General features: G+C 49.5%; 1 protein-coding gene across 1 annotated transcript in view; it reads left to right on the top strand.

The window, feature by feature from the left end:
* The window catches only part of ABLIM3 (actin binding LIM protein family member 3), a 156,020-nt gene that overhangs the window by 90,239 nt on the left and 50,795 nt on the right, over positions 1-14,986 (top strand). Inside the window, exons 7-8 of the mRNA XM_082622791.1 lie at positions 3,636-3,729; positions 11,066-11,153. Coding sequence (XP_082478917.1) covers positions 3,636-3,729; positions 11,066-11,153 — 182 coding nt within the window. The remainder of the gene's footprint in view (positions 1-3,635; positions 3,730-11,065; positions 11,154-14,986) is intronic.

Here is a 14,986-nt window from a genome sequence, read left to right as displayed (position 1 = left end):
TCCCCAGCAGCATCTCCCTCCATTTCCATCCAGCTACCACACTCTGGCCGCAAACAGCACCCCACCCACCTTGGGCCCTCACGCGGTGCTTCCTCTGCCTCAGATGCTCTTCTCTGCTCTGCACATGCTTGCTCCTCCCTTCTGGTCTCAGGTCCCACACCCTCTCCTCAGAGGTGACCTCATTCTGCCCTATTCTTTTCCTTCGTACAGGCCAACACCATTTGCAATTGTATATTTATCCATGTTAACTTTTTAGTAAGGTTAATAATACTAGCTACCATTTATTGAGCTTTTATTGTGGACAAAGAATGTACTAACTGCTGTGCACGAATTATCACATTAAGTCCCATGACTACCCCCATGAGATATTTATCCCCATTTGAAAAGCTGTAGAAACTGAGTCTCAGGCAGTAAGTAATTTGCTCCAATGATTATATTTAGTGTCTGTCCTCACCAGGGCGGGACTTGTTTAATTCTCTGCTGGTGTAGCACAATGCCCAACCCATAGTCAACAATACAGTTGTTGAATGAATTGAGATAAGAGATGATGGACACACAGTTGTCAGGAAAGATGGCCCAGCCTGCACACTGAGCACTAGACAAGCCCCCTTGTGCTAGGCCCCTGTGACCACGTTTGCATACTCAAGTACCTAAAAAAAATTAGGGCCACAGACCCTCACAGCTTTGACACTTTATGATCCAGACATTTCTCAGGTATCTCTGGCCCGATGCTAGGACACAGTGAGCATGTAAATTTGTAGCATGCATGGTTTCTGCTATCAAAAAATAAGAGAGATAAGCTATATACATAAGAAACTGTGCCTCCAGGGGATATGTGATTGAGAGCTCAAGAGAAGTTCTGTTCTTTAAGACCTTTCTAATCATAAGTGACAGAAAACCCAACTCAAACTCCCTTAAAAAGCAAAAATGGGAGTTTACTGACTCATAGAAATGGGAAGGCCAGTGGCATTCTGGCTTCTGGCATGGATGAATCCAAGGGCTTAAAGATGTCATTAGTACTTCAGAAGTGTCTCTCTCTCCCTCTCAGCTTTACCTTCCTCTGCATTTGTTTCATTCTCAAGCAGGCCCTCCCCAAATGGTAGCAAAGATGATCACCAGCAGCTCCAGGCTTTCATTCTAGCAGCTTCGCAAACCTGGCAGAGAGAGGGAGGCTTCTTTCCCAAGAACTCCAGCAAAAGTCCCACAGCTGCCTCTGATTTGGCCACCGCTGGGTCACATGCCCATTCTTGACCAATCACTGGCCAGGAGAATCTCAGCCCTCAAGCCAGACAGCAGCTGTTTGTGAGTTCTTTGTAACTGCGAGTGCGAAGGGGTGGTTCCCAGGAAAACCCAGGCGAGGTACTGCTGCTGGCAGAAAGGGAGATAGATGCTAGCTAGACGACCCTTGTCTGTGTCAGAGGTCTAAGCGAAGGGCTGTGACTGTTCACTTCTAACTAGCAGAAGTGGAATCTGGAATATATGAGAGCTTTATGGAAGATGGTGATATTTGGGCCAGACCTTGAAAAGGGGTATAAGATTTGAAAATGTAAAGAAGGAAAGCTTGTAGGCAGAATGCCCAGCCTGGGCAAGAGCAGGGAGGTGCTGGACACATCCATCCTGTTTGTGGGAACTCGGGTGTGTGCACAGGTGAAGTCCAAAGCTGCAGAGGTTGAGCTGAGGTCACAGCCCCGAGAGCTTTGAAGGCCATGTTTGTGGAGTTTGGCATGCACCTCTGTGCCTGCCAAGTAAGGAGTGCCCTTGGTGAGTCGCCAGCCAGGAGTCCTTGAGTTTGTGAGCCTGAGTCCAAATTCTCTGGGGGAGTAAGGGTTTGCTCAGAGCGCCTCGCAAGCAGGTCCAGCCCAGATTGCCCACCACGCCTTGGGCCTCTGCAGCCGGACTCTGGGCTCTTCATTCATCTGCCAGCAGAGTGTCAGATGCTTAGAGGCTCTGGCTGTGGCGTTGATGCCCAGGTTAGAAGCCCAGCCCACCTGACCTCAGCAAGAGACTCAACTTCTCTGAGTCTCAGTTTCCTCATTTATAAAAACAGGGCTCAGAAGACGACCTGCCTCATAGGGTCGTGTCAGGGCTCAGAGATCTGTGCTTTGTACCTAATCAGTACCCGGTAAATGTTAATTTTTACCATCTGCGTCTTTTTAGAATCATGTATATTTCAAATTCCCGAAGGCCTCACAACCTCATGGGTCCAAATTAGGAGGTGTTGGCATTTATACCCAAATTTTGCTAGCTCATTGTCCCCACCTCCTGACAAATGACTATCCCCCTGCAGAGTCACCCTCCCATCCCCACACAGTGTGGAAGGGTTGGGGGAGGGGGAAGCTTGTCTCGTGGACCCACAAACAACAGTGTCACCTGGTGACTTTGCTGAGCACGGGTCCTCATTGCCAACTCTCCTTCAGGAAACACTGACGGCTCTGCTGCCCAGGGCGGGCTCCGAGCAGTGCCTGCGGGGCAGCAGCTTGGACATGCCTGTTCTTTAGGCCTCTGTGTGTGTGCGTGAGTTCTGTTACGTATGAAAGATGGCATCAGCACTTCAGAGAGATGTCATCAGATCTGGTCCTTAGAGCTAGGCAGGGCTGGAGCAGGGCTGAGCTCTTTGATGCTCCAACCATCTCCACATGGGCCCTTGAAAGCTGAGCCCCAAACATCCTCCTTGAAGACCCCTCTCAGCAATCATGGGGACTCCCCTAGCTGTCATTTGCCAAGTACTCACTCTAGGCCGGGCGTTGTGCTAAGCCCTGGGACACGCTGGAACCATGTCCTTTAATTCTCATGACAACCTGGGAGAAACCAGACCGTCTGGGTTTGAACCAGCTCTAGGTCATCTGAATTGGGTTTTCTCATCCATACAGTGGGGAGACTGATAATTCCAACCTCATAGGGCTGCTGCAAGGATTAGATGAAATAACCTATGTAAAACGCCCTCAGAGGGCCTGGCACACACCAAGCAATAAATATCAACGGCTATTAGTAGTAGAGGGTCGTATAAGAATAACTAACAGTAATCTTATTACTGCCCAATAAGTTATCAGCACTGGGCAAGAATGGAGCACTTAGGAGGTGGTCGGGGAGAGAGGGTTCCTGTTTTCTACTGATCAAGGGGCACAATCAGATGACTGATCATATTGATGACCTCCTGGAAGGGAAACTGGGAGGGGCTGAGAGGGGGTAGAGACTTTCCCCTTTGTGCCTCTAGAATGTGCCAAATACAAATATTACCTATTCTAAATAAAATAAAATTTTATTTTTAAAATAATTTTTAAATGAATTTTTTTTAAAAGAGCCATTTGGGGTAAAGGAAAAAGTAGGTCTGGAGAATTTGTGGGGAGGGAGAGGAAGAAGAGTGGAAAAGGGACACTCACAGCCAGCAGCAGAGTGGTGGTTCCCAGGCATGCTCAGGGAGTTTGTCAAGATGCAGATTCCCTGGCATCCCCCCATCCCAGGAATTGTCTGATTTTGTGTATCTGAAGGGTGTCTGGGGAATTTGCATTTTTAACAGCCCCCTGAGTGCTTCTAATCTTGGCCCAGTCACAGTTGCCTGCAGGTCTGGGAAGCTCCACGTGACACCCCCGTAAACCCCCCTAACTTCCTCTTCCTGTGTGGATTTCCTCTTGCAGGGATGGCGTTCCATACTGTGAGTCTGACTACCACTCCCAGTTTGGCATTAAGTGCGAGACTTGTGACCGATACATCAGCGGCAGGGTCTTGGAGGTGAGTGGGTACAAGTAACTCTGAAGATGTTTGGGCAGGATGGCCTGTGACTCCAAAAAGTCATCCCTGAGGAAGGGGAGAGTCACCCCACACCCCTTTTTCCATAGCCTCTACCTCCCCCGTTTTCTCTACCCCAGCTTAGCTTGCTACATAACCTTGAGCAGATAACCTTCTCTGGGTACCCCCAAAATGAGGAGCTGGGCAAAATTATTCCTTGTTCCAAAAATGCTGTGTTGGAAATATCAGTTGCTTCTCTAGATTCAGACCCAGCTCGATTACTGGGGAGTGATAATTATGATTTTCTTCCCAACCCTGCTTTTTGTTTGTTTGTTTGTTTTGTTTTGTGGTACGCAGGCTTCTCACTGCTGTGGCCTCTCCTGTTGCGGAGCACAGGCTCCAGACGCACAGGCTCAGTGGCCGTGGCTCACGGGCCCAGCCGCTCCGTGGCATGTGGGATCCTCCCGGACCGGGGCACAAAGCCGTGTCCCCTGCATCAGCAGGTGGACTCTCAACCACTGCGCCACCAGGGAAGCCCCCTGCTTTATTTTTTAAGCATTTGGTAATGTGCTGATTTAAGAACCAGCTTGTCTAGCAGCCTATTCCCTAAGCCCTTCTTTGGCTGGTCCATCACCATGGCAACAGCTCTTCTCCGCCTCTGATACACAGCTCACTCTGCCGTGACAGACAACCTGCAGCACCATTGCTGAGCTGAGCCCTTGCCTGAGCCCTCGCCTGAGCCCTCGTTCGCTGGCCTTCCTGGCCTTCCGTCCCACACCCTGTGGGCCCAGGAAGCTGTCTTCCTATGCTTTGGGACCACCCACCTTGAGGAACCAGAAACAGGAAAGAGTTTGGTGCCAAAGAAAAACAGTAGCCTAAGAGTAGAAACAGTTGGGTGCTAACTTATGCTCAGATTTTGGGTGAGTATCTTTGCCTTTCTAGGCCTGTTTTCTCATGTGACAGTGGCTGAGGGACGACAGACTGGGTCAGGCCTTGCGAACAGAATCATTAATTCTGACAAATCTGGCCAGTCGGTTGTGGTTACCTGGAGTCAGCAGTGTGTTGAGAAGGATTCTGCAGCCGCATCTCGGCTCAGCAGGAGAAAGTGCAGCAACCAGGAATGGACTCTCTGAGGAGATGCATTGAAGCTGAGCCCTGAGGATGAGCAGGAAGCTGCCGTGTGAAGAGCTGGAGGAAGAGTGAGCTTGACCCTTTCAGGGAACAGAGAAAAAGGCCAGTGTGGCTGAGTTCTGTAAATCAGGGCTAGAGGGGGATGGAGTATATCATAAAGGGCATGTCACATAAAGCTCTGTAGACCTGTTTAGGAGTTTCTGTTTTCTAGCAAGTGCGGTGGAAAGCCATTGGAGAATTTTAAACCAAAGAGCAATGTAGTAAGATTGCTTTTACAAGATTGTAGGGAATCAGAGAGAATAAGATAAACAAATGCACAGAGTGGATAAACCATCAAGCATTTCCAAGGAGCTGTAGGAGTGAGATGTGGAGGAAAAGGCATGAAACAGAAGCATAGGGAGGGCTTGGGCCCAGGTTTCTGAGGGCCTGATACCAGGGTGAGGAGTTTGTCATTTACGGGGCAACAGGGGCAGGGGTGTTGTAGAAAGGCCAAGCAGAAGTGACCTGCTTCCAGCTGCATCTTAGGGAGGATAATGTGATGTACGTGGGCTAAATTTAGAGGAAAGAAACTGGAAGTAGGAGACCAGCGAGGAGCCTTTGACCCCTCAGGAAGGACTCAGGAGGTACAGTGGCAGTGGAAGGGGCAACCACCCTGTCTACAGCACTGTGGAAGTAGAATTCTAGTAGCTTTGCAACCATGGGGCAACTTGTAGATGTAACCATCAAAGGAGAAGAGGCCAAAACTTGAACCAAAGTGTCAAGCCCAGGCGAGAGGAAGTCTGGTGTTGCCATCCGCAGAACTGGGGGTGTCAGGGAAAGAAGCTGATCCGGGCAGAAACATATCAAGTTCTCTTCGGGGTGGGGTGTGGCCGAAATTCCAGGAAGGTTTCAAGAGGACAGTGAGAATGTGGATCAGAGCTCAGGGGCAAAGCTCATGCCTGGAGGGACCAGTCTCAAAAATGCTAGGATTTGAATAACAGTCGGCACCATTGGAGTCATCAGGATTTCTGAGAGGAAGAGAAGTGGGCTGAAGGCAGCCTTGAGGAGCGGCTGCTTACAGGAGGCAGAAGGGGCTGAGAAGTGGTCAGGGAACGAGGAGCAGCAGTCGGGACGTGGGGGGAGATTGGGAAGGGGTGATGAGAGGACAGAGCTCTGGAAAAGATGGGGAGTCAGCGTGTTGGGCGGATTCTACAGAGCAGGTAGGGATACGCGGGCTGAGAAAAAGCTGTGAGGTGTGGGGCAAGTTTACCTTCAGGAGAACCATTTGTTGGGTCTGCAGGATTGTGGGCAGGGGGCGTCCACATTGTAGTGGGGTAAAGGGTCAGTGGCACGAGAGATCATAAAAGCAGACTTTTCTTTCGAGAAGGAAGAGAGTTCGATTACACGCAGGGCCAGGGTGGTAGATGGGAATTTGTCCCACCATTTCCAAGCTGCTCTGAAATCGTGTCGATGGCTGTCTTTTCCCCGGCATGTTGCTGTCATTTAGCATGGTGAGAGCCTTCTCTTCTTGGGCAGCTCTTGTGACTGGGTTTCAATTGATTACATTTGTACGAGGCTCCGTTAGCATCTTGGGCGTGTTGATTTTTTTTTTTTTTTTCCTTAGAGCAGGAAGAGACTTTTAGCAATCAACTAGTTTACCCTCCTCATTTTACCATATAAGAAAAGTGAGCCCCAAGACGTGGTGCTTTTCCCAGTAATTCCCAGGTCACATGCAGAATTTCTAGTAAAGACAGAGCTGAAATCTAGGACTCCAGGCTCCCGTATCCCACACCGATGCCAACAGCTCTCAGCTACCCAGGGCCTTTGAGGCAATGTGATGTATGCAAATACACAGTTGGAGTGAAACAGACTTAGATTCCAGTTTTATCACTTCTAGCCATGAAACCTTAACCAAGTCACTTCCTCTGAGTCTTATTAGAATCTTTATCTATCAATGGAGAATACTACTGTTATTAACTTCTGGTAGATGTGTCAATGTGAAATCATAGAAAATATATATATTGGTCTCTGCCCCTGGTTCCTGGCACAGAGCTCCTAAAATCCTTCTAATTTCCTAAGTGGTAAGAGCACTAGGGGCATATTTTGTTCTAGCATTTGCTCTTTGACCTCAGTTCCTACACACAGAGCTCCTAAATGGCTTGGAATTTTCTGAGGGACAGGAGCATATTTTGTTCTAATGAGGTGACCCTTGGTGGGCTCCTGGATGGGGGCTGGTCACCAGAAAACTATCAAGCCATGATTAGAAGTTTAAACTTTCAGCCCCAATTCCCATCCTCCAGGAAGGGGAGAGGGCCTAGAAATGGAGTTAATGATGGATCCTACCTATGCAAGGAAGCCTCCGTAAATACCCCACAAGTACAGGATTCAGAGAGCTTCCAGGTTGGTGAACAGGTGGAGGTCCTGGGAGAGTGGTGCACAGTGAGAGGGCGTGGATGCTCCATGCCTCTGCCCACATACCTTGTGCCTCTTCTACCTGAATGCTCATCTCTATTCTTTATCATATCCTTTTGTAATAAATCAGTAAATGTAGCTGTTTCCCTGAGTTCTGTGAGCCATTCTAGCAAATTATTAAACCCAAGATGGGGGTCATGGGAACCCTGATTTATAGCTGGTCAGTCAGAAATACAGGTGACAACCTGGGACTTATGACTGGTATGTAAATTGGGGTTGCGGGGAGACAGTCTTGTGGGTCTGAGCCCTTAACCTGTGGGGTCTGACGTTCTCTCTGAGTAGAGTGTCAGAATAAATTAAATTATAGGACACCCAGCTGGTGTCATAGAGAATTGCTTGGTGTGGGAGAAAAAAAACACCCACATAGCTGGTGTCAGAAGTGCTACGAGCATGGTAGTAGTCTGAGAGTAAGGGACCAACACAGGAGTGCGTTTTTCCTTTATAGCTAGTCAGGACTCTTTTGCTTGCAAGTACAGAAACTATACTCAGCTGGCTCAGACCAAAAAGGAAATTTATCAGCTCCCATAATAAAAACCCAGGAGGAGTTCTTACTTCAGGCGCAGCTGGACCCAGCACTCAAACAAATGCGTTTGGAATATCTTGCCCTCTTGGTGCCACTTTCTTCTGTGTTGGCTTTATTCTCAGGAAGGCTCTCCTATATGATGGGGAAATCGGACACCATTGCTCTAGGCTTACATTGTATCAGCCAGCATTTCCGATGGAAGGCGAGCTTTCTCTTTCCTAATAGCTCAGCAAGCGTCCTGGGACTGGCCCTCATTGGAGAATCTCAGGCCCATCTCCAAACCAGTAGCTGTGACCATAGAGCTGGAATAACCACATGGATTGACATGGGGAATGGGTAGTCAATCCCCCCAAGGAAAAGCCTGATGCTAGTTCTGGAGGAAGGAGGAAGGATATTTGCCAGGCCAAAGCAACAGCTGCCCACTGCGAGGCCCAGTGCATTTCTGGGTACACAATAGGCACTTAATTAAATTCCATTTCCCCTTCCCATTCCCTCCCCAGGCCACCCCACAATCCCTGCCTCAGTGACAGACCTCAACATGCTGAGCGCCAGTCACACTCCTTCCTTGCTGGTCTGTGTCCTCTCCAAGGAGAACCACAGCCCTGTGTCCCTGTGCTGCCTTGCCTAACCTTGCTTGTGGTTCTCAGACCTCTCCAATAGGGCCCCATTTTCCAGGTACTGAATCTTTGCCATTTTTCTTCACGATGTTCTAGACTTTGGCTTGTTAACAGACAGAATGTCTCATCTTATCCCACTGACTTGGTTTCCCTTTTGCTGGCACCTGCTGCTCTGCAGCCTCCCTTCCCCACTCCCTCAGGCGGTTTTTAGTGCCATTCATGGCAGGATTGCTAGATGGGCACAAAGCCTCTTGCGGCTGGAGCGGGGTGCTGGGGCGTGACATTTAGGAAGACACCAGCTTCAGTTTTGCCATCGTGCTGTTGCCATCCTAGAAACAGGTCTATAATTGAAATGATAAAGAGATACAAAGTAGGAAGCGACTACTAATTAAAACGATTATCCTTGTCATGGTATGGGAGAATCAGTCCCACGACATCTCAGCTTGGGAAAATTAGCAGGCTCCTTCCAGAGTTTGAACACAGTTTGCTTTGGTGATGATAAGAACATTCTATCATTGGTGGGAGCCCTGCAAACAGCCAAGACTGAAAAAAGGGGATTTTGGATTTTTTTTTTCCTTTTTAAAAAATCTGCCCTTTCCACATTCTTGCTAAATTTTTAGAATAAATCAAATCTCTCCAGAATAGATAAGTCCATGCCCAACCAACCCTTCCCCACCCCAAAAGATTCAGGGAGAAGCCGTCAGCATTATACAGTTATACTTTTTGAATTGGAAGGAACCCATTAACATCAGACCAAGTGATGTCTGGGGGACCTTTAACAACATCACAGTATCCATCAATTTCCCCCAGGTTATATGCCCCCCCAATAAAACCCTGCCTTAACATGCAACATATACCTTCAAAATGAGCCCCACCTTCCAACCCAATCGCTGCACCAAGCCCCTCCCATATAGCAGTTCTAGAGCTGCCAGTGAAGGGCCCTCATGTGCCAGGTCCTCTTGGCTGGGACCACAGTGTCAGAACTGTCAGCCTGGAAGTGAGCACTGGACTGGTGACCAGCCCTCCAGGGAGCAGCTCCAACATTGCTCCTGGCTTCCAGTGGGACCTTGAGTCACAGCTTCCTCCGAGGGTTGTTTCTTCCCCCAAGAGAGGAATTCTCAGCTGCAAATCATTTCCATTTTTACTTGAAATAATGGGTAGGGAAGGAAAGTGGGAATAGGAAAGGGGTCTCACCAAAGTCAGACTGGGGTGAACTGGGGATGGGGTGGAGATTCCCAGGTACAGCAGTCATGGGATTGGCCTGAGGGTCAGAGACTCCCCAACAGGTCCTGGCTTTGTGGGTGCCCTTGTTTGTCCACTGAGCCCTAAAAGTGTGCCACTCTCGCAATATTTTCCATGCCTATGAGCCTCGTGTGCTCATTCTTAATGCTATAACTTATCTTCAAGTTGGTCCCTTTACACACAAGAAGACTTATGTAATATAATAGGAAAACCAGGATCACTTGCCATATTGCCAGTGACTGAGAAAATATAGCCCTAATGGAGGCTCCAAGCCTCACATCTGTTCTTATTCTTAAAAAGTTAGAAGATGTGGCACATATATATACAATGGAATATTACTCAGCCATAAAAAGAAACAAAATTAGGTTACTTGTAATGAGGTGGATGGACCTAGAGTCTGTCATACAGAGTGAAGTAAGTCCGAAGGAGAAAAACAAATACCATATGCTAACACATATATATGGAATTTAAGAAAAAAAAATGTCATGAAGAGCCTAGGGGTAAGACAGGAATAAAGACACAGACCTACTAGAGAATGGACTTGAGGATACGGGGAGGGGGAAGGGTAAGCTGTGACAAAGCGAGAGAGTGGCATGGACATATATACACTACCAAGCGTAAGGTAGATAGCTAGTGGGAAGCAGCCGCATAGCACAGGGAGATCAGCTCTGTGCTTTGTGACCACCTGGAGGGGTGGGATAGGGAGGGTGGGAGGGAGGGAGACGCAAGAAGGAAGAGATACGGGAACATATGTATATGTATAACTGATTCACTTTGTTATAAAGCGGAAACTAGCACACCATTGAAAAGCAATTATACTCCAATAAAGATATAAAAAAAAAAGGTAGATTAGTAAGTTTTGGATAGATGTTAAAGACATACTCACCAAACTGGTACTTTCTCCTTGAAAAAAAATCTGAAGAATTGATAGAGGATTAAAAAGGACATCTTTTTTTCACGGATCCAATGTTATTAAACCGAAGGTCTCTGTGCCCCTTAAAACCATGTCAGGTACCTCTGGTGGTAAGGGCCCATTCTTGGGGACATGCTGGGATGTCCTCAAAGTAAGGCTGTTTTCTCTCATCTGGAAATAAGGAGGTAGGACCGGTGGCCTTCAAATGGCCCTTTCACTGCTGGAGTAGAAGTACGGGTGTCCAGGGAAGTCCCCTGAATGCCATCAGACACCCATGGTATGGAATCACCAAGCTTCTGGTGAACTTTTAGACTGTTCTGGACTCCCCTGCATAGACTCCCAACCAGCTTCAGGGCCATGAAGATGCCATCGACACTAATGAGTTAGGAAATGTTCAAACCCAACCTGCCCCACTGGATGGCAGCCCCAGGTCTGACCTCTTTTATCTTTTTATTTCCATAGGCAGGAGGGAAGCACTACCACCCAACCTGTGCCAGATGTGTACGCTGCCACCAGATGTTCACCGAAGGAGAGGAGATGTACCTCACAGGTAAGCAAACCTGACCCTCTGTAAGGCATTCCTATTCACTCGTGAGTAGAAAGGAGATACAGTCTCCTTCCATCTCAGTGTTGTCTGTGCTTTTGGCTTGTCCTCAAAATTGTGATTCATTTGCCCCTCTCTGGGTGGTTCGGGGAATTGGCCGGTGTGGCTAATGTGAAGTGACGTGTAATCTGCCTTCTGTCCCTGTGTGCCTCCACCAGCTGCTCGGCTGGCCTGCTTCCCTGGCAGTTCTCTGAGCAGACTGCCTGGCTCTGCCAGTGGGTGGGAGGTTGAACTGCTTGGGGCCAAGGGGTCAGAGAACAGGAGGATGTCTGAGTTGCAGAGTGTCTGCACCATCACAGCCCCTATACCCCCACCTCCCTCTCCCATCCCTTCCCCCCACATCTCAGAGCATCACAACAGGCTGCTGCTTAGTGTTCCCACGGACTCTCAGGATGCACCAAAAGGAATGGGAGGGAAACAAGAGTCTCCAAGAAGCAAATCAGAGCTGCTTTCCCTCTGCCACTTCCCGGGGTCCAGCCCTCTGGCCCCAGGATTCTTGCACCAGTCTCCTAATTAGTCTCCAGGTGCTGCTCAATCCTCCATCCTCTGCCCAGTCCATCATTCCCAGGCCTTACAGTGTTCTCGGCAGAGCCCTTTCGAGAGGTCTCCAGGGCCCATCCCTGCTCACCCGTGAGATACACACACTTCAGCCTAGGATTTAACACCCTCTCACCGAGGGCTCAAACTGCCTTGAACAAACTCCACACTTCAGCTGCCCAAGCCAACTTTCAATCATTCCTTCGTCCATTCAAATACTCTTTCTCGAGGCCCTACCAGGTGCAGGCTCTGCACCAAGGTCCACAGTGTATTCCAACCTCAACCCTACCTCCATTGCCCTGTAGTCCAGGGGGGAGGTGGACCATGGTCAGTAGTCACACAAATACCTGTCAACTGTGAGAAGCTGTACAAAGGGGAGGAGTGTGGGACTGTGAAAGCACAGGACGGGGTGGGGAGGGCAGCAGGGAAGGTTCCCTGACAGTGGGCCGGGAGCTGGGGTTCAAAGGACGAGTGGGTGTTGACTGGGCAAAGAGGGGAGGGATGGGATTCGCCAACCTGAGGGGACTGAATCTGCCAGCCTCTGGGGGGTGAGGAAATGGCAAGTGTGGGAGACCGAGAGGAGCCAGTGTGTCCGGGGTGCAGCCAGAAGGTGAGAGCTGAGGTGGGAGGTGGGCAGGGCTGGCCAGGCTGGACCTTGTGGCAGGGATGGTGTTCAGCCCCTCGGATGATCTCATGGCCCTGGTGCCTCCAAGTAGACGCTCTTCACCTGCGTGCCTCCTGAGCACTGTGTCCTGTGTGCCTTGCTTTGGAGCGCCTACCATTGTAGGCCCAGTTTAGGCACTGCCCACTTCAGAAACTCCCCAGATGGCCCCAGCCCCACCCACAACTCACTAGTCCCTCCTCCTGGAACCCCCTCAGCCCTTTGTTTGCAGCTGGTCCCCTCCAGCTTGCATTGAGCCGTTGGCCGTCTCCCTGAGAACCTTGCTTCTGACGTTGGCCCCTCAGCCCTGGCACTGACCCACATGCGCTCACTCTATAGGTGATCGCTGTTGGCTGAATTGCCGTACTAGCCACCCGCAGATGTTTGAACAGCCGTCTTGGGGAGGGCATTTCTTGGGGAGAAACCTTCCTCCCAGTTTCCCCACAAGGCAGATGGAAGGTCAGGGGGGCCATTACAAGGAGCATATCTTCCTATCAGGCTTGTCCTAGCCACACATGCCCACGCCAGGAGTTCCCTCAACATGTAATGAATCCCCTTTGCCTAGAGCCAGTTTCTCAACCTCAGCACTGTTGACATATGGGGTCAGATAATCTTTCCGTGTGGAGACTGCCCTGTGTACTACAGGGTGTTTGGTAGCATCCCTGGCCTCTGCCCACTAGATGCCAATAACGTACCCCTTCTCATTGTGACAACCAAAAATATCTCAGACGTTGCCACATGTCTGTCCCCCAGGAGGCATAATCAACCTGGGTTGAGAACCACCAGCCTAGAGCTATTCAGCAGAATCTCACGCCACCTCCTAGGAATGCTAGAGCAGGGTTCCTTTGTTGGACTGAGCGAGGTGACCATTTCTAAGATGCTGTGACTCTACAACTACTTACTTGTATGTACAGTCATGCAGGTATTAGAGGTGAATGGATCCCAGACGTCACTCTAGGCTGTAAAGTAACAACCCTCATTGTATAGATGGGGAAAGTGAGCCCCAGAGACACGAAGAGATTTGCGTGAGAGCTCAAGGGTACAGGGGGCAAAGCGGGACATAGCCTTATGACTCCCACTCCAGGGCTCTCCCCATCTTGCCTCCTGAGACCCGAGCCCTGCCTGCTACTCAGGTCTCTGAAGGACTAGGCCTCCCCCTTTCCATGAGCACTGATCCCTCAGTGCCTGGGTCCCTGAGTGGTTCCTGCTGCAGGACCCTGTGTTATATGCTGGGAAGCCCACATGAGTCTCAGCAAACTGCATGGTATCTTCATGGACCCTGAGAATCTGGACTTTGCGCTTGGTCTGAAAGTTTGTTGCATGAATTCCTCTCCCCCTTCTCTGATGAAGATATTTCCTAGTGTTGAAACTGCTCTCATGTTCATATCACGAGAAATCAAGGTCTTTCCCTTACTGCCTGAATTCCCAATCCTAATCGCCCATTTAGTGCTTTGAATCCTGGCTCCACTGTTTAGTAAGTTTTTGACCTTGAGTAAATCTCTTAACTCTCTAAACCCCTATTGCCTAGGCTGTAAAATGGGCTAGTAACAGTCCCTATAATATAGCAATATAGTAAGTTCCTGACACACAGAAAGCTTTTTAGTTCCTTCATGTAGCAGATACCTGTTGAGCACCGCCTGTGTGCCCAGTGCTGTCCTAACAACCGGAGACGTAGCCATGAGCAAGTCCCACAAGTTCCCTGCTCTCCTGGGGCTCATGTCCTCATGTATCAGTATCTTCTAAGCCCTGCTTTGGACCAGAACTTTACAGAATGCTGAAAGAGTTAAGTGATGAAGTGAGTAGCTTTGTCATCATGAGAGAGAATGCACAATCAAACCTTCAGCAGAAATGCCTCCAGGACGTGGAGACATTCTTGGTGATAAAGAAGGGCCTGTCACCCTCCTCCTTAATTATCCCCATCCCTGCCCCCCACCCCAACCCGGGCTTCTGGGAGAGTGGGAGTAATTGCAGGGCATTCAAGGACCTGCCTCGAAGGATGCTGAGTGAACCTGGAATGAGAGGGTCCAGGCCATCCACTGCTAGAGTCACACTGACTCGGGCTGTGGGCGTCTCAGGAGTGGCAGCCACCAGGGGTTTCTGCTACCGCTGAGAGCTGGCCTTGTGTTTGCCTTGGACACCCTCTCCGGGCAGGAGTACCAAGACTCAAAATTATATTCCCCAGAAATGGCAAGAAAACTATCCTTCCAGGCAGCATAGGAGTGGTGAGAACCAGCCAGGAGGACTCCTGGATCCAAGCACCAGCACTTCTGCTAATGGGCTGTGACCTTGAGAAGTAACTTCTTTCTCTGAGGTCTCTTCCTTCACCTGTAAAATGAGGATAATTACACTGTCTTTCATTCATCCACTCAAACTGAGGGCATGCTTGTGCCAGGCGCCCGGAGGTGAATGAGGCAGGGGTGCTTGCTTCCGTGGTGGAGTTTACTCTCAGGAATGGGAGACCGACTTTCATCAAACAGAAGTGCAAACATGCAGTGACAAGCTGCGATGAACGCTGTGAAGGGGAGGTTTGGGAGTAACTGGAGTATGTTAGAAGGCTCCTCATCTAGTCTGGGAGGCCCGG

The sequence above is a fragment of the Mesoplodon mirus genome (genome assembly GCF_964341445.2).
Source record: "Mesoplodon mirus genome assembly, chromosome: 5".
Lineage (NCBI taxonomy): Eukaryota > Metazoa > Chordata > Mammalia > Artiodactyla > Ziphiidae > Mesoplodon > Mesoplodon mirus.
This window is presented reverse-complemented; position numbering and strand designations above follow the sequence as displayed.